Source organism: Simochromis diagramma, unplaced genomic scaffold (genome assembly GCF_900408965.1).
Source record: "Simochromis diagramma unplaced genomic scaffold, fSimDia1.1 OVJJ01000585.1, whole genome shotgun sequence".
Classification (NCBI taxonomy): Eukaryota; Metazoa; Chordata; class Actinopteri; order Cichliformes; family Cichlidae; genus Simochromis; species Simochromis diagramma.
The window spans coordinates 2,160,270-2,178,938 of NW_024387398.1; the positions used below are offsets into that span (position 1 = coordinate 2,160,270).

An 18,669-nucleotide genomic window follows, 5' to 3' on the forward strand; every position below is an offset into this window, starting at 1 on the left:
TGGCTGTGGGCAAACTGAAGACTCGTGAGAACATCCACGTGTGTTTCAGCTGCAGCTGGGACTTGGCTGGAATTAGCGGTGTGATAAAAGCTGTTACCTTTAACCCAGGTAACTCTCACTGGTAACCAGTGTTGGTCAAGTTACTTGAAAAAAAGTAATCAGTAACTAATTACTGATTACTTTCCCAAAAAGTAATCCCGTTGCTTTTACTGATTACTTATTTTCAAAAGTAATTAATTACTTAGTTACTTTTTAAAAACACGATTTACAACCTGAACAGGTGATAAAGCGATAGATCTTTCAGCCCAATTCTACTTTTTCTGCATAATCCATCATACAAAATGTAATCAAATGGAAAAGTCTCTTTTTAAACTTGTTTTATTAGTTTTAAGCTTTTAACTTTATGCATCAAGTAAAAATTTAATTATATGCAACATTCACTGACTGGAAGAAATTAGTTTAACATTTAAACCTATTTTCTGCACATTCCAGCACATAAATAAAATATTTTTTTGTTTTTACACTCAGTCTTTCAAATAGATGCAAGTAAAACACAGCAGAAAATAAATAAAGTCAAAGACTCAGCGGTCCTGTTGCTCTATTTTCACCTGTAAAGCAGGAGTGCAGTAGGCGGAGGTTTACCCTGGTGCAGGTGTGCCGCGGTCAGTGGAAGAATCCGCGAGTTTCTCCGTGAGTTTCCCATTACGTCGTAGCTACTGTTTGGAAGTTTAGGGGTTTTTTTGCTGTAAAAAGAAGTTTTCTTCCCACGCACAACGGACACTAATGTTTTTGTCACTTTTTATGGAATCAAACTCAAAGTAAGGTCAGTACTTCCACGCTTTAAACGCTGCACGCTCATACTCTCTCTGCACTCGATATATGATCCATTGTTGATCTGCACACAGCTGTTGTCACGAACGTCACACTCGCTTACGTCACTGACGTGAGACATTCTCGCAAAAAATCAGGGTTTGCAGTAACGCAGCGTTCCTACGGGAAAGTAATCTAATTACCGTTTTTGCAATAGTAATCCCTTACTTTTACTCCTTACTTTAAAAAAGTAATCGGATTACAGTAACGCTACTGCCCATCTCTGCTGGTAACAAATGAAGACATCAGTGTTTTTATGGCAGTACACCATAAATGACAGTATCTTGTACCAGGACTCATGCAAAGAATAAAAATAAAGGGCTGCAAATCAGCAGAACTGGTCTCCTTGTTTTACATGCTAAAAGCGATGATGCCTTTGTTCTGTGCACTGTCGCTTCTCAGGAGGAATGTGACTCATAGTCTAAAGGGGCTGTGCATGATTAGTAACACTAAAGAAAAGAAAGGCGCTGTATAAATGCTGGTATATTTCCATGAAGTTAATTAGCCTCTTTAGAGATCTTGGAGTGTTAGAGCTGGAGTGCTCGTATGCTGATGTAAGAGCTATGAAGTAAAAATAAAAAAACAGCAGTTTAATAATCAAGCACCATCAAAAATGACATCTGAGTTTGAATGAAACCCAAAGAAAGGTGTTTGTCATTAAACCAGGGAGGTGTCTAAATTTCTTCCCATGTTTCTCTTTGTGCAGTCTGGAGGCGATTTAATCGTGGTGGAAAACCCAGAACATGAGGCTGTAAATGGTGAAGAGGAAGACGTGGCAGTAGATGATGTGGAAGATGATGAAGGAGATTTAGACGTTGTCCAGCCCAGTGAGCAGGCAGACACTTAAACCAGGTCATGCCCTCAGTGTTTTCCTTCACAGGGCTTTTTCTCTGGTTCTGAATAATGACAATCAGTCCTAAGATAAACACAACTTTGTGTATGATCTAATGCTTCAGATGAGGATAGATGAAGCCTCCATATGGAATTTATTTGATCCTCCTTTCATGTAACCTCACAAAGGTTGTTACATTTTCTCTATGCAAAATCATCATTTTAGTATCTGTGAAGTTTAATCGTACCAACACAGTTATTGTGATAGCCAATATTTGTTAAATAACCATTATTGATGCAACAATCAACACTTACCCATGTTGCAGTTCCTTTGGTGGCTCCAGAAGGGAGTGAGTCCCAGTAACTGTAGCAATCTCCATGGATGTCCTGTTAATAAGGCCAACGAAACGATGTTTAGTCTCTTACAAGCTGGTAACAAAGTGTTGTCTGGTTCACCCTTAAACCTAGCTGGTGTTTTTTCTGCTTGAATGATTTGGTGTTAAGTGGCTTAACAAACCAAAAGGTACAAAGTCTAGAGTGAAAAGAAGTGAAAGCAGCCAGTGCACAAAGAGGCTCTGAAAGACTTTCAGAAAGCAGAAAATCTAAATGTAGCAACAAGAAGGGTGGTTCAAAACATTTTCAGAGTACTTCATTACAAAAATTCACATTAGAGTGTGGCAGCGTGTAATTGTTGTTATTGACAGACATGATTTGCTGCACATACTAAAGGCCTTTATGCGGGACCTTATATCACATATACACAGCCATTAGCTGACTCAAACATCAGTTTGTATTTGCATCCATCCATTTTCTGCTGCTTCTGGGTCGCATCAATCTGCGAGCTCACGAGTTTCATAATATTCAGCAGTCGTATAATTATTTTGAGCAACTCTGTCTGTGCACACACAGGTCAGGCAGTGCCACAAGGTTCTCACGTGAGGCTGAATCTGCAGACAGGTGGAGGGAGGTCAGACTGGGAGAAGAGCAGCTGAAATACTGGACAGAGGAGCACAGGTGGGGGTCCAGGCTAAAACTTCAGTCTGCAGACAGTAGTTTATTTCGCTCCCTTTAATACTTCTTCCAGCAAAGTGCACCCAGTAGGGGGCAGTAGTAGGAAAGATAAAATGGCTTTGCAGTAAAAGTGTACATTTGCAGGGAGGAAGAAGCGCTCCGGTCTTCCTTTAATCCCGATGAGCTGAAACGAGCCATGAAGAAGATAAAAGAGGACTGGAAGCTTGCAAGCAAGGACACAGAGCAGAAGGTAGCAGCACAAATGCCACTGTTGAACTTCTGATTACATGCTGGCAGCAGAAGCTTTAAGTGTGCCCACATATGAGCCTTTACTGTGTGTCTCCACTGCTCGCTGTGCGCTTCTAGGACTCTGTGGCTTCTAAGTTTCGCACAATGGAGGAGTTGAAGAAAGACATGGCTCAGCTGGACCTGCTGCTGGAGACGGATGTTCAGGTACATCAGTGTTCCTGGATCTCACGTATGATTGTGACGTGACTTTGAGTGAGCTGTTACTGTGAAACGTTTTGAGCTTCAGTCAAATGAAGTTTCTTGCATGTGTAGATAATGAGGCGTCTGCTGGAGCAGTTCAACAGCAGCAACTCAACTAGCGAACAAAGACTGAGCATCCTGACGGAGCTCGAATATATGGTGCATCAGGTAACACACACAGGATGATGTTTCACACTGTGGTGAATTGTCCCGTCTCTAACCCTGCTTGCATGCTTGTATGTGTGCTAGGTGGATAATGCTCAGACTCTGTGCTCCATGGGGGGCCTCCAGTTCCTTTTAGAAGGTCTGAACAGCTCTGACTTCAGATTACAGGAAAGCTCTGCTTTCGTCCTGGGCTCTGCATTAGCCAGGTATGATATTTAGACTTGATTAAGCTTGATTAGTCTGAGCTAGATGTTCCAGATATGCAGATGTCACTTCTTGCTGTACAGTGGTGTCTGTGATCACATCGAGCTTCTGTAGCTGTTTAAAATCAAAACAGGTGGTTTTTAAATACATTTTTGACTTTTCTCTACAAATTGTGCACAACATTGTTTTGTTCTTGTTTACTATGTGACTGAGTTGTAATGCAATAACCCTGATTGTGATGACACTCCAACAGTGCTGCAGCTTATCAGATGAAATCGTATAATGTCACAGAACACTGGCTGCACAACATGTGGTACATCATGGTTTTGGGTTCTTTTTGGAAAAAAAACAAATTTGAATTTTGAAAGCCAAGCAGCAACTTCCAGGCGTCGAAAAGTTCCAAATAATAGTCAAATAAATAGTTGAATATGAGTCTTGAAAGTCTCAAATCTCTTCTGAGCAAAACACTTGAGTTGAAAGCAAACACGACTGTCAGCGTTGTCACACTTTGTGTGTCCTGCAGTAATCCAGCAGTTCAAGTTGAAGCCGTGGAGAATGGCGCTCTGCAGACACTGTTAACCACGCTGGCCACTGCTCAGCAACTCAGAGTCCAAAAAAGGTAAGCACCACACACAGCTTACAGTTTATGTTCAGAAAGTTGGAGACAACACGTTGCACAGAGAGCTTGACAAAAGAAGGCAACTCGACTTGTTTAGGTTTGTGAAGATGCTTCACCTCTCATCCAGGAAACTCTCAAGACTACCATGACTTGTAAGAGATGAGAAGTGTGTGTGGTGTGTGTTCGGTCTAGGTTCTGTTTGCAGTGGCTTCCCTGTTGCGTCACTTCCCCTATGCACAGCGTCACTTCCTGACACATGGGGGTCTGCAGGTCCTGTCAGAGCTGTTCAGGACTGACAACAGTGGAATTCTGCGTACACGCATCGTCACCATGTTATACGATATGATTACTGAGAAGGTACAGTAGACGCACGCTCCTGCTCCTCGATTCCAGCCCAGTGCAGTGCTCCTCTTCAAATACAAGGTCTAAATGATCTGAATGATTAAAGTTGGTATCAGTAGGTTGGGACTTTCCAGTGCCCCGCTCGTGGGATCATTCTCATGATCTCTTCTCTTCCTCTTCCAGGAGCTGATCTTCCAGGGAGGTCTGGACCCAGTACTGGACGCGTCTCATGATGAGCGGCGGCGTCAGTACTCTAAGGTGTCTTTGCAGGAGGAGCTGTTGGAGAAGGGCTGGTGCATTCTGGTCCCACAGCTCCTGGAGTCCTCAGAGAATGACTACAGAGAGAAGGTGGGTGGTTTCATCTATTTTACATTAATAGATATCAACTGTTTAAAAACTTTCCCTGAGAGTCGGTGCTGTTTTTTGCAGGCTCTCCAGGCTTTGTTGGCAATGGCTCCAGTGTGTTTGGATGAGTACCGCTCAGACGGCTCTCTGCCGGCTTCTCTTCACTCTCTGAAGCAAGAGTACCAGGACATGATCCAGTCAGAAATATTCTAGGAGAAGAGAACAGCTACTTTGAGGAGATTGTAGAACTCATAGATGCACTGCAAGTGAAAATGAAATGATCAGAGGACAGCACTTTGACGTTTCATATGAACATGGCGTACATCGAGGAGCTGGCAACCGTGTACTCTGTTTGGGGTCAGACAGTCGAAATCGCAGAGCAGTGGACAAGGAACACAGTTTATGAGGACATAACGAGGGAGCTGGAAGACAGATTCTGCGATGTAGTCAGCATGAAGCACAACCAACAAATACTACACGTTTGCCGCTAAAAATGTTCTCCACAACTTCTGAACTGTTCCGTAGGGCCTCTCTGAGAGGTCACATTGAGGTGATTTTAGCAGCAGTAAACGTGCTTTTCCTTCCAATCACTGTGGTGTGTGGGTAGGGGGTGTTGTTGGGGTAGGGTGGTTGTGTGGGTAGGGTGGTGTGTTTGGGTAGGGGGTGGTGTGTGGGGGTAGGGTGGTGTAAGTCCAGGTATGTGCTCCAGATGCTATAGAGGATGTGCACATACGACTGCACACACACCGCTAATCCCAAAGAGCAGTGATCCCTGTTGTTTGTATGGAGTCTCTTCTGGTTGCCGTCACAAGTGAATGTGTCACAGAAGGAATTGGTTCACAGTGACGGTGGCCTGGTGATGGCCATGTAGTCCCGCTTGCCACGTTTGATAGGAAGCAAGAGCTTGGTCATGTGCTTTGCAGCAACTTCACTGTGCCAGGATTGTAACTGGCTTGCACTTACTCTAACATTACAACATCAGGTTGGGTAAGTGCGCGTGTTATGGGGTTAAGTCAGTTTCAATGCAGAAGGCAGCGTCGGCAACGTCTCTGACTGACGCTCACAACGTGGATGCTTACTGGCAGCAGAGCGACGGATTTTATGAGAAGACCGTCAAAGTACGCAGCAACCACGGCTGAAGTATCTGAATGTGGAATAGAGTGCTGTACATACAGTATTAAACAACACTGTCTGATTGCCTTGTTCAAGGTTCACCCCTTAAGGTGCTGTGCTTTATCCCCAGATCCCCCCCCCCTCGTATTGCCTCATGAAAACCAGACTTTGTGACCACATGGGAAGTAAAAACTGTTCTGACACTTAATTTTAAAGTCATGCCGCTCTGTTTGGTGACAGTGTGAATGATACTGTAACATGAACGAGTGTTGTTGGTGGCATACAGACAGAAGGACATCGTCTGCTGTGCCAGGTGTAGCAGTCCACTTCCAGCTCCTCTAGGTCCCGACCTGAACCCACTGCACCACCCCTTCCCTGCAGCAGAGCCACAGACCACACCCCCACCACAATTACTGTTTATGTAACTTAGGCAACCTGACTTCACACCCAATGGAAACACGTTTTTCATCCGTTTTAAAATAAGAAAACAGGATTGTATTTGAAATGTTATTTTCTAAGACTAATATGTTCTACTCTATAGGTTACAGGAAATTTAAGCGTCTGGTAATACAAGTTATTGCAACTAACAAGAATGTGCTGCAAGTTTGCAGTAGAATTTGGATAGATTTGCTCTTTTGGGGTGTGGTGGGTTTTGTAGTACTATTTTCACTCTGGACTGATAACTTCAAAATATTCATGTGCTTATTTATTTGAACAGATGGTGTTCTGTTTGATGTATGTTCGAGAAAATAACTTATAGCTCCACAATAAAAAATGAGTGTTTCCAGACAAAAATGTTCATTAAACTTTCTTTTAGATTATTCTCTCTGCTGTATTTCAGTAAGTGTGCAGACACTGTAGATGTATTTGCAACCGTGCATGGGTACAAGATAGATTTTCAAGATTAATCTGGTAAAGAATGCAAATAGATCTCTTCCCTGTGTAATTCTGTGAATGGCACTTTGATCACTCAGTGTTGTCGCTTAGATCAGATTGTGCTGCCACCATGAGGTGGAAAGAGAAATGACATTTTAGAATCAGAATCAGAATACTTTATTGATCCCTGGGGGAAATTATTTTTTGTTACAGTGCTCCATTATAAACCAACATTAAGACAAGACAGACAATACACTAACTAATATATATACATACATACATACATACATAAGTCACTCATAAATAAATAGCTGAAAAAGAAACGTGTAGCTGTAGCAGTAACCAGTGTGTTAAGTGGATGTGTTGTACAGGGAGCCACAGGCAGGAAAGATTTCCTGTGTCGTTCAGTGGTGCTTTTCGGTAATCTCAGTCTCTCACTGAACGAGCTCCTGTGACTGACCAGCATGTCATGGAGTGGGTGGGAGGTGTTATCCAACATTGTCTTTATCTTGGACAGCATCCGCCTCTCCGACACCACCTTGAGGGAGTCCAGCTCCATCCCCACAACATTACTGGCCTTACGAATCAGTTTATTGAGTCTGTTGGCATCTGCGACCCTCAGCCTGCTCCCCCAGCATGCAACAGCATAGATGATCGCACTGGCCACAACAGACTCATAGAAAATCCTCAGCATTTTCCGGCAGATGTTGAAGGACCTCAGTCGCCTCAAAAAATAGAGACGACTCTGGCCCTTCCTGTAAAGTGCTGTGGTGTTTTTAGCCCAGTCCAGTTTATTGTCAATGTGTACTCCAAGGTATTTATAGTCCTCCACAATGTCAACACTGACCCCCTGGATTGAAACAGGGGTCAAGTGTTTCCTGGTCTTCCTGAAGTCCACGATCAGTTCCTTGGTCTTTGCACGTTGAGCTGCAGATGAGCTGCAGTAATTCTGTTTGTGGTCGCTGACCGTAAATAATACATCTTAATGTAAAAGCGGAGGCCCATGTAAAATCTGACTTAGGTCCATGATTTGGACACGCCCCCATACATACTACATATGTGTTGTAACAAGTGACTCAACTGAAAGGAAAACATTTATTTTAAAGGGTCACTTTAAAAAAAAAAAAAGGTTTTTGTTTTTTAACACTGGAAATCCTCGCCTCTCTCAAACCCAGACTGCAGCCGATGTTTAAGAACTGTGTTTAGGAAAAGCAGCTGTTTGTTTGTTGCCCACTCGCCCCTGAGCGACAGCCATGAGCTACAGTCAGTAAAATGATAATAAAGCACAATCGACAGGCACAGTTTGAAGCTCTTATTCTGAAAAGTCAAACCGGTAGTACGTTCGCTTTCAGGAAGTGCATGACATAACTAAACGCTGCCGTATGTAAACAGAGAAATACAGCCGCGTTTCAGTTGTTGATCTTTGTCATGAATGAAGCGGCTCACCGAGGGGACTCGTTAACCGGCAGAAGCCTCCCTGAGGTTCAGTGTGTTTGAACAAGCTGGTAAGAAGCTAACCGGCAGATGCTGTTGTGTTCATGTTTTGTTAGGATTGTGCCAGCTAGGTGGATGCTAGCCTTAAACGACTCCACCTGAAATCTGGAGATTTCTTTGTTTCTTTGATTTGAATTGTGTATATTTTTCTGTATCTGGTTAAATTCTATAAAATAAAACACGCTGCACAAATATCTGATTAATACTGACTGCCAGTAGCAAACAGCTTGTGTCAGCGACTGTTATAAAGGTCACAGTTACTAACCTGGGTCATACTGGGCTGTGAAAAATAACAGATGATTTGCTTAAAAATAGCAGTGGTGTACCTAAAATGCCAATAACAAGTTTTTCAACTTCAGCATTGCCAGCTGTCCAGTTTTAATATGAAAGATTTTAATTCAGAGTAAAGGTTTACCTTTGTGTAACTTGAGTCACTCTGTATAGTTAAAGGTCTGTTTTTGTGTGCAGATGAACAGTGATGGAGCTGTCTCAGAGGGAGCGTCTATCGGAGTTGGTGGAGGAACTGACCACATCAGGACAGCCACAGCTCAACCAAGACAAAATGAAGGAGGTCAAAAAGCTCTGCAAGTATGGCATCAGCATTTCCACAGGGATTATTTAGTTGTAGGTGTAAAGTGGAATTATGAAACAAATGAAAGACTCCAAAATGTGCAATCCTTTGGAAAGGGGTCAGGATTGCAAGTATCTGACATCACAGTAAGGAAACCCTCAATCTATCAAGATCTGTTATCAAGCGCGCAGATTGTCTAGACAATGTCAAAAGGGGCACATAGAATAACAACAACCCACATTCATCAACAAGCTAATTTAATATCACTTCATACTATGTCATTGTCATCAAGTGGGGACGATGCAATGCAAACATAGCCCATGTGTTACCTGATGGGTGCAGCGTTGCTGTTGAGGGGTTACTGTTGCTGCTGATAGTGCTGGAGGGCAGGGCTGTGATGATCTGAGACGTGAGAGATTAAAAAGTCCACAGGAGATGGTAGCTGATAGAACAAGTCTAATGAGATTACAATAAAATAAGAATTTAGCCAAAAAATCTATACACATAAAATACACACACACATGCACATACAGTGACATTTTACACTGTACATACTATGGCCACTTTCCAGAATCCTTCTCTTATTAATTATTCCAGGTGCTATAATAATAAAGTAATAAGAATAAAAAAATAAAGTAATAAATATTAAATAATGTATTTATGATGATTCAATTTGCTTGACTATCCACTCTGTGCAGAAAGCTTTTAAATGTTTAAACTGTAGAGATAAAATCATTTTGCTGCTGTAAATTCAGCATTTTGTCTTATTTTCAATGTAAATCTAATATAATCTGTTTCTTAATGTATTTTCTTAGAAAGACGGTGTGTTTTAATCCATAATTATGTGGATATGCATATCAGTTTTTAGTGAAATATAAACCCCCAAGAAAGGCAGGGAACTTGCTTTAAAACTAAATATGTTCCCTAAAGCGTGGACAGACCTACAGACCCATGACACTCTTACTCAGTTAGCTAGCAGCTATGACCAGCACAGTTGTGCAGTTAATAAAAGGACAGGTAATATTTGTCGTGCTGTTGCACACACAGCACGCTCATTTGTCTCATCAGTTACCACAAGACAATTTACCAACGTGTAATAATAACTTAATACTCCTGTGTGTTATAATTCAATAGAAGGACTAGATGTTACAGTGCCTGATAATCCACTGCTTCAAATGGAGAAAGTCTTGATGGCTGTTATGAGGACAGCGGAACGCATCGTTGTGTGCCTCAACTTCACGGCGTGTTTCGTCTTTTATCACAAGTTAATCTGCCATTTTTTACCTTCCTTGGTTTGGTTTAGGGATTGGAGATCTGATCTAGACTATAATATTAAAATCTTGGGACACATTGTCAGTAGTGGACCTTGGATTCATCGGGTTTTTCGGCCATTATCACCAGACACCCTCATCCAAGGAGGCTCTGCCAGGGTTGAACCAGTGTGTCACTGGTTTATGTTAACATTGTTATTTCTCTTCTACTTTCTTCTGTTTAGTTTTCTACCATTTATCCACCGCAGCACGGTGGCACAGCGGTTAGCACTGTTGCCTCAGGTCCCGAGTTCAGTGCCGCCATCAGGCTGGGGTCTGATGTTTGCATGTTCGCGTGGGTTCTCCCCGGGTGCTCCGGCTTCCTCCCACAGTTATGCAGTTAATGGGGATAGGTTAATTGGAAACACTAAATTGCCCATAGTGTGAATGTGGGAGTGAATTTAAAACGAATAGTCGTCTTTGTATGTGTGTTAGCCCGCCTGCGACAGACCGGTGACCTGTGTACCCCGCCTCTTGCCCTAAGACAGCTGGGATAGGCTCCCACGACCCTGAAAAGGATAAGCGGAAGCAAATGGATGGATGGATGGACGGACATCAATTCACTGTAACTGTAAAGTAAAATTTTAAAGCTTTAAAGTTTTGGAGCCTGACTTTTTCAAAGGTTGATAGAGACAAGTAAGACAAAAGAGACGAGAGGAGAGCCAGGAGGCGGGGCACCTGATCTGGCATCCCACACCTCCCTGCCGGATCGGGCTGTACGCTCTACCTACAGTGTATGCTGTACACCCTGCTTACTGGTTTCTGTTGCATCAGTCTTCGTCTCGCAACCAGTGTGCTCTGCCATCAAGGGCGAGCATTGGTCAATGGTAGTCACGTGACCGATGCAAGCCAGATCATTTTATTTAGCGAAATTGTGATTAATAATTAAATGTTATTGTTGAGAGGCACAGGGAGGACTCCACATGCGCGCACACCGTTAAAAAAAATGTCTAAAGAAAAGGCCACCTGGGGCACCATCAGGAAAGGGGGAGGAGCTCAAGCCCCAACCCCTGCACGTGCCTGCCACAGAGGATCAGGATGAGAATCACCATTTCCCACGAACAGATAAAAAGTTACTGGACAGTCAAATAAAGGTTACACAAAGAACGAAAGAAAACAGCTGATCATTCAATACAATAAGACCTTATCATCCAAAGCAATTTATGTAAGTGTGTATTAACTTGTATTTGTCTATACAAGAAAGGTTTTATGAAAACTGACAGTATTCATGGTAAATTATGGTTACGTGTTAAATACAGTCGTGTAATTCTTTGTCAGCATTATGAGTACAACAAATGTCAAGTTCTTTCGTGATTCATAACATAAAACTTAAAAAAGAAACAGTTACTGGGCTAATTACTCTGCACTTGTTCTCCACTCTTCACAGAGTGTCTAATGACTGCATAGACCATGTATACCACTCAGTGATGTCCCAGCTCAACCAAGAACATGCTGAGATCCGGCTGTCTGCCTTCCAGATCGCCGGTGAGCTCTTCTCCAGGTCTCACCACTTCAGGATGCTGCTAGTGGACAACTTCCAGGTAAATCAGCTGCTAGTAACTAGTAATCATCTGAGATCATCCAGTGCACACCAAACATTACAGGACCTGGCTTTCTACTGGCAGAATAAGGCCAATGATGGCTTTTTATAGCAGTCACCACACTGCTACAAAAGCCATCATATCAGTTTTGGCAATATCCCCAACCCCAACATCCTGGTTGTCTAGCGCCATTAGCATGCTAGCACTGCTAACTGTTGAGTCGAATGTTTGTTGTGAGCGGGTCCCAGTCTTACAGTTATTTAACACTAAAAACAAAATAAAAAAGTAACGGAGCGAAGGCAAACTGAAAGTCTTTTTAGCTTTTCGGCTGATATCGGCTCACGTTTGCGCACTAAGTGATCTGTGTAGGATAAATCCACGTACAGTGAATTCCATTCAAAGAGGAACGATACAAACACTCAGCTTTAATATTAGGATGTCTTTCTTTCTGTGTCCCCCCTCATCTATTCCTCCGCCTCTCTTCTTCCCACAGGAGTTCTTGGAGCTGACGGTAGAGACTGATTCAGAGCAGCCCCTCCCTCCTCCTAAAGAAGTAGCCAGGAAACTGAGAGCTCTGGCAGTCCAGACTGTGCAGTCATGGCAAACGTCTTATGGCTCTGCTTATAAGAAGCTGGCACTGGGCTACAACTTCCTCAAACAAGTTAAAAAGGTGAGCGATGCAGAGATACAGAGTGACTTTTATTAACTGGAAACAACCCATGTGGTATGAGGCTAATGCAGAGGCCTCGGTTTGAATCCGCCACAAGACCCTGTACATGAGGAAAACACTCATGAAACACACTGAAATAACATCTGAATTACATGTGAGAAGATCCACAGGCAGTATGATACAAACAACGAGGTAAAGGAGTGTTATTAGGAAGCGTTCTGTGTTCTGCTTATCGGATTTAGATTTCAGAACTCTCAGTATCAGCCTTAAAAATCCTCTAGAAGTTGGACTTTGTGAAAAATAGAAGTGCACTACAGATTCTGGAAACTGCATGATGCTGGTGATCTGTACAGACATGTTAAAGAGCCATATGTTTACCAGCTGCAACAGTGACATTGTTTGGACCTTGTGAGTGAGGAACCACCATAAAGGCAGTTGTTCATCTTTGTGTGCATGGGTAGATTTACTATTTGAGAAGATACTCTCTAGTTTTTGTGATCAACAATGTGTACATGCTTTCAGGTGGACTTCCAGGACATTGAGGCGAGAACAGTAGCAGAGAGGACGAGGGAGGAGGAAAGACGGAGGAGAATGGAGAGGATCTACAAGGAGAAAGTAGAAGCAGCAGCTAAAGAAATGGAGGGTAAAACTACATCGTGTTATTCCTGCTTCTAGTTTTAATACCAATGTTTTTATTTCCATTATCAGAAACTGTTAAACACCCAAAGTCTCAGTGGTTTTGTTTGTAACTGGATCTTTACACATGGTGTTATTAATGTTTGGGCATTAAGACTTTTATACTGTTTCTTTGTTAGAGTTACAGCAGGAAATAGAAGCAACGCTGACAGAGATGGACTCGTGCATGAGGCTGCTTTTCCCAGATTTCAGCCCCATAGACATCCAAACAGCCAACAGCAGCCCCTCCAACTCCCAGCCAGCCACTAAGTGTCCTTCAGATGATGAGCAGCCCTGCTGCAGCAAAGACCTGAGGGCTGATGGCAGAGTGGGAAAGGTGCAAGAAAGAGATGAGAATACAGGAAGCATGGGAATGACAGAGGAAAACAGAAAGAACTGGAAGGAGAAAAGAGAGAGGGAAAAAACAAAGAAAAGGTCTGAAGGTACAGAAGGCAAGGATGGGGAGAAGCAGGAAATGGACAAAAGTAAGGAAGCTGAAAGGAGGGAAGTCATGGAGGTGGAGCAAGAAGAAGAGAGCGAGCAGGAGGAAAGTAATACAGACAATGAAGAAGAAGAGGCTGGTGATGAAGACTTTATCAGGAACTCAGGCCTCATATCTCACTCCTACAGTCTGGATCTGAACCTCAGTTCTGGTGCGTAGAACACACACATGTGGAAGCTTGACGTTGAAACTCCAGCGAAGAAAACAATAAATCACAGCAAAACCTTCGAACACACTACAAACGTTACTCCTGAAACAGCCTCTGGACATTATTAAGCTAATACATTTATACAGCGTACCTTATAAACTGGCAATTTAGAGTGTAGCATTCACACACTATCCAGTCTAACCACTTATTTGTAGGGCTGTGTGTCAGACTGCACTCAAAGTGGCAAAAGTAAATGCTGGTAATAAATTCATTGAAGACTGAGGCCTTTGGTCTGTTCAGTGAAATGAAGACGAGGGTTAGTGAGCATAAGAGATTTCCTGTCTGTGTAAAGCGCTCGATGTGTTACGTATGATTACAGTTCAGTCGTTAACATTCAGACATAACACAGTGCCTGTTTCACTTTCCACACTTGTTTTATTAAAGCCTGTAAACATGTGACTGCACCACAGATATGTTTGACTCTAATAGAACTCATGAAGGATGTTGCACTTGTGGCATTTCATATACAAATGTCTAAAGAATATCACGGGGCTCTTCTGAGTAGAGCAGCAGCATCCAGGTAAATGGATCATGCTGTTTAATGAGAATCCTTCTTAAAACAGGCCTCTGATAGTCCTTCCTGTTAATGTGTTCGCACAGTCAGACGAGTGAGCGCGGTTTTTCTTCCAGGTCTTCACGTGAAGGAGACGGAGGATAACGAGCCGGTGGTTTCCACTGTGATAGACCTCCATAAACTCATAACAACCAAACATCTGCCAGCTGTGCAGGGCTGGGTTCAGGTAAGAACACACACACACACACACACACACAGACACTAAGACTCTCGAGTGCCTCTCTGCTAGCGCTGCATTAAACATGAAAATAAGCTTCTGAGCACTTGTTTCCATGTAAACAGAGGGTGAGATATTATTTTAGACATGCTTTAGTACTTTGAGAACATTGCTTCTTTTGATGTGTGTATATTTGTATCTTCTGCGTGTATGTAAGAATATATAAGCAGCATATATAAGGTTGCGGACAGAGAGAACGTAGTCAGCGTTTGTTGTGAGAGTTTGGAGAAAGTCTGTCTCTGTGCATTAACTGTGTTAAATACTGGTGTAAATACCTGCAGTGGCTCTGCTATCATACATCAATGTTCCTACATCAATGCTTAACCATGGTTTTGGAATCCATGATTATTTAGATTATTTCAAACCCGCTCCTGCTGGCTGACAGCGTGATTTCTATTGGTCACATTACTGAGGGCAGCCTGAGCAGCTGTCTGAGTATGTATGGATGGATGGATGTATGGATGGATGGATGGATGGATGGATGGATGGATGGCCATCTTACCTATATCTCTGGTTTCCCTGTGTGTGCAGGTGTTCACCAAATCAGGTGCTGAGGAGCAGCTGTTGAGACGAGCACTTGACCTGAAGAGGTCTTTGGAAGCCACGCTGCAGAAACACAAAGAGCTTCACATCGACTACAAGGCCAGGGTCCGCAAAGTGGTGAGTTATAGCTAACGATACAGCTCGTAGTTAAGATTAGGCACGGGGCTCTGTTATTGTTAAATAATAAAAAAAGTTGTTTGCTTACATTTAACATGTGTGAGCAGATTTATTTGGTGCTCGTATAGAAGATAACCAGTAGATGGCAGCATCCTATTGTAAATCAAATAGGGGAGCCTTCCATTACATAGGTGACAGTACAGGAGTGAGGACTCTGATAGAGCAGCTGCAGCTGATAACTGGCTGCCTCTCTGCAGTGACCGATGGAGAAAAGCTTCATGTTTCTCTAAATTCTGTTGCGTTCTCCTGCGGCAGCAACCTGAGTGTGTTTATAGAGGGACACTGATTCCTCAACCAGAACTCCCATTAAAATAAATTGCTTTTTAAAGGTTCTTTGTATTTGGAGAGAGAAGTTTAATGGAGTCCATAGAAGAATTTTCTGGAGTCAGCGCTGTCATCTCTGCTTCTCCGAGGACACTCAATATGTCATCAACTCCCTTTTAAAAAGTTTCACTTTTACATCCAGGAAGGGACATTTGGACTAAATTGGGTCCTTGTGTTTGTTTGGTTTTGCTGCACCTAACAAAGAATCAGGCTTGGCTACAGCTGTATATGTAGTAAAGCTGACTGAAGCCTCACTCTGTGCTATGTCAGCAGTACATGACAGAGAAATATGTTGTACGTAAAGGCTTTGAAGGTGATGTTTACTTTAGCCACTTCTTTGTTGTCTTGGCAATATGTTCTGGGTCATCCACCTATCACAGTTCTGACTGAGGGGAGGAGGTTCTCATCCATCATCATAATTTGTTTCTTTAGTTGAATCTATAAAAATGTCAAAGATGACACATTTCGATAGACACACAGCAGTATTTCTTTACTTTAAAGAGGCTTTAACAAGGTAATCCCATGAAGTGCTATTGGTAGAAAACTTGGAGTTCTTGTCGTAGTCTGCAGAGTGTCCTGACTGTGGCAACCCGAAAACAGTATGTGAAAGGCATGTTTTAACAGAAACGTTCATCGAACATCTGACCTGGGAGAGCCAGTAGCAACAGGCTTATGGAGCGATGAATCCAGACTCAAAATAAGGAGAAAGGTAGAAGACTGAGTGTCTGTAGTCATTGTAAAACATGCTGGAGGCTCTGTCATGGTTTCTGTCTGTAGTTCTTTCAGTGGTGCTGCATAATTTCCTTCGGGATTAATAAAGTATTCTGATTCTGATGTTGTCAAAACTATTTAAAGTACAACATACTGTCAGATTTGGATCCACCATGCAACGCCATCTGGGAAGCGTTTGCGTTGGCTTCATGATCCCAAACACACTGCTGGTGCAGTAGAAGCATACTGGGATAGAAAAGCTCACTATCAGTCATGGATTGGCCTCCCCACAGCCTGGATCGCGTGGGATCCATCTTCATAGACAGCAGATCAAAAGTTGGCCAACGTCGGAAGAAGATCTGTGCTGGGTGCAAATCCACCATCTGATCGGAGTTAGTTCTTCTCGTGTCTTTAATAATAATAGATTGCATTTGTATAGCGCTTTTTGAGACCCTCAAAACGCTTTACGATTCATTCACTCTCACATTCACACACTGGTGGAGGCAGCTACAGTTGTAGCCACAGCTGCCCTGGCGCCATATTGCACCATCGGCCCCTCTGGCCATCACCAGGAGGCAGTAGGTGAAGTGTGTTGCCCAAGGACACAACAACCGAGACTGTCCGAGCCGGGGCTCGAACCGGCAGCCTTCCGATCACAAGACGAACTGCCGACTCTTGAGCCACGGTCGCCCACATCTTCATCTGTTCCTTCTGGGTACTCTGGCTTCCTCCCATAATCCAGAGACATGCAGTTAGTAAGGTTAGATTAAATAGTGATTCTAAACTGTCCACAGGTGTGAATGTGAGTGCGACCTGTGCAGGGTCTCCCTGCCCTTCCCCGTTCCTATGACAGACTCTAGCTCCATTATGACCCTGGATTGGAGAAGAAAACGGATCTAGCCCAGACTCTGTTCACTTTCTTTCCCTCAGACATTTTTATTGAATTTTATGCATCAATTTTACAAAAGACAAATTGAACAACATGCTGTTTTCTTTTTGTAGAACGTACAACAACATGAGACGTACATTCCTGACTCTGTTCACTTTTAACAGCTGATGGCTGATATCAATGAAAGCTGTGCATTAGTCCCAGAAGGGCTCTAGCTTCCATCAACACAGCTTCACATGCTTCACCACGAGCCATGATACTCTCTGACTCAGTCAGTCAGGACTATTTTGGGAAATGTTAGTAAGTGGTGTCTTACGTAGTCTAGTCTAGTCTCACATTGTACCTCCAGGGCTTGTAGCTAACGTGCAACTATCTCTAAAGGGTTAGCCAGTGACAGAGCAGGTAAGAGTGAAAATGTGCGCGCACACATTGTGTGAAAGTGTGACTTTAATTGTGTACGTGTGGAGTTTATATGCACAGTTAACCACAGATTAGTGCACACACTTTGAACGAGACCCATCGCTGCCCTTCTGTCATGTAGATGCTCTTCAGGGATTTATTGTAATCTTTTTGCACTGTGCAAGGGTCCCTTTGGGTCCAATCATATAAATGTGGTCAGTGCTGGTGCTGTGGGGTTGCCACTAACTTCTCGCAGCTGCACATCTGCAACATTGCTAGCGTGCAGCGTACTATGAGGACAAGCCTTGTTGTGTCTGCGTCCGTGTCACCAAGCGAGCGCATCATCATTGTTTTTTGTTTTGATGTGCAAGGCTATAAAATATCCTCCTCCTTTTTTCTTCTTTGAACGTCTTTCCTGCGTGGGCTTCCAAGTCTCATGAGAGATCGAGATAGCAAGGATGGAAATATTAATAGTAGAGACATTTGGGAGAGGTGAGATAGTAGTGAGGTACAGCCATAATGCATAATGCATTAGAGGAGAGAGGAGAAATTGGGGAGCAAGGGGGAGGATGTACCCATTCATTCACTTCACCACCGCTAATGTGCCCCGTGGCTTGATAGCTGATAGGTCTATCTCGCTGCCTCTGTATCTGACTTGGGATCGCCACTCTGCTGCTGTTTGAGCAGGAGGGGCAGGAGAAGCGGCCCCTCCGACCAGCGGAAATGTCATTTCACGAGAGCTCTGCTTCATATTATTTGAAGCGGTTTAATGATGAACAGTTGCTGTTTTAGAGATGCTTACAACATGCTTGAAGTGCAGATAGTTTCTAAAAGGGGAAAAAGAGGCAAATCCTAGAGAATCACTGCAGGCTGCCATTATCAAAGGACCGACAAATGCAAAGTACATTACATGTTTGGGAAAAAAAGGCATAAAATTTGTAGAGTCTGAATCCATCTTTAGCTGAACAGAGTGGCACAGTGACAGTGACAGAGCGCCGG

General features: G+C 43.1%; 4 protein-coding genes across 5 annotated transcripts in view; all 4 read left to right on the forward strand.

The window, feature by feature from the left end:
* Positions 1-14,467, forward strand: part of LOC120720494 (UV-stimulated scaffold protein A-like) — a 31,167-nt gene extending 16,700 nt beyond the window's left edge. Inside the window, exons 7-8 of the transcript XR_005692960.1 lie at positions 4,880-4,886; positions 14,342-14,467. The gene's annotated coding sequence lies outside the window, so the exon portion shown is untranslated. The remainder of the gene's footprint in view (positions 1-4,879; positions 4,887-14,341) is intronic.
* On the forward strand, positions 2,492-4,193 carry LOC120720542 (nucleotide exchange factor SIL1-like). Its single transcript, XM_040010279.1, has 6 exons — positions 2,492-2,715; positions 2,857-2,962; positions 3,079-3,165; positions 3,274-3,369; positions 3,451-3,572; positions 4,094-4,193. The coding sequence occupies exons 2-6, from the start codon at positions 2,909-2,911 to the stop codon at positions 4,191-4,193; spliced, it is 459 nt and encodes a 152-aa protein (XP_039866213.1). The 5' UTR covers positions 2,492-2,715; positions 2,857-2,908.
* LOC120720541 (nucleotide exchange factor SIL1-like) lies at positions 4,357-5,209 on the forward strand. The gene is made up of 3 exons (XM_040010278.1): positions 4,357-4,546; positions 4,715-4,879; positions 4,961-5,209. Exons 1-3 carry the CDS (start codon positions 4,520-4,522, stop codon positions 5,087-5,089), a joined length of 321 nt encoding a protein of 106 aa, XP_039866212.1. The 5' UTR covers positions 4,357-4,519; the 3' UTR covers positions 5,090-5,209.
* LOC120720480 (UV-stimulated scaffold protein A-like) overlaps positions 8,189-18,669 on the forward strand; it is a 36,592-nt gene continuing 26,111 nt past the window's right edge. Inside the window, exons 1-8 of one of the 2 annotated variants that reach the window (XM_040010194.1) lie at positions 8,189-8,370; positions 8,828-8,947; positions 11,628-11,781; positions 12,275-12,451; positions 12,974-13,094; positions 13,267-13,779; positions 14,467-14,576; positions 15,159-15,287. In XM_040010194.1, the coding sequence (XP_039866128.1) occupies positions 8,838-8,947; positions 11,628-11,781; positions 12,275-12,451; positions 12,974-13,094; positions 13,267-13,779; positions 14,467-14,576; positions 15,159-15,287 (1,314 nt within the window). In that variant the 5' untranslated portion in view covers positions 8,189-8,370; positions 8,828-8,837. The remainder of the gene's footprint in view (positions 8,371-8,827; positions 8,948-11,627; positions 11,782-12,274; positions 12,452-12,973; positions 13,095-13,266; positions 13,780-14,466; positions 14,577-15,158; positions 15,288-18,669) is intronic. The other variant, XM_040010196.1, reaches the window with a different exon arrangement.

Coding starts and splice junctions, on each gene's coding strand:
- LOC120720542 (XM_040010279.1), top strand. CDS start 2,909: ATGAAGAAGATAAAAGAGGACTGGAAGCTTGCAAGCAAGGACACAGAG. Junction 2,963..3,078: donor GCAAGGACACAGAGCAGAAG/GTAGCAGCACAA, acceptor GTGCGCTTCTAG/GACTCTGTGGCTTCTAAGTT. Junction 3,370..3,450: donor TCGAATATATGGTGCATCAG/GTAACACACACA, acceptor TATGTGTGCTAG/GTGGATAATGCTCAGACTCT.
- LOC120720541 (XM_040010278.1), top strand. CDS start 4,520: ATGTTATACGATATGATTACTGAGAAG. Junction 4,547..4,714: donor ACGATATGATTACTGAGAAG/GTACAGTAGACG, acceptor TTCCTCTTCCAG/GAGCTGATCTTCCAGGGAGG. Junction 4,880..4,960: donor AGAATGACTACAGAGAGAAG/GTGGGTGGTTTC, acceptor TGTTTTTTGCAG/GCTCTCCAGGCTTTGTTGGC.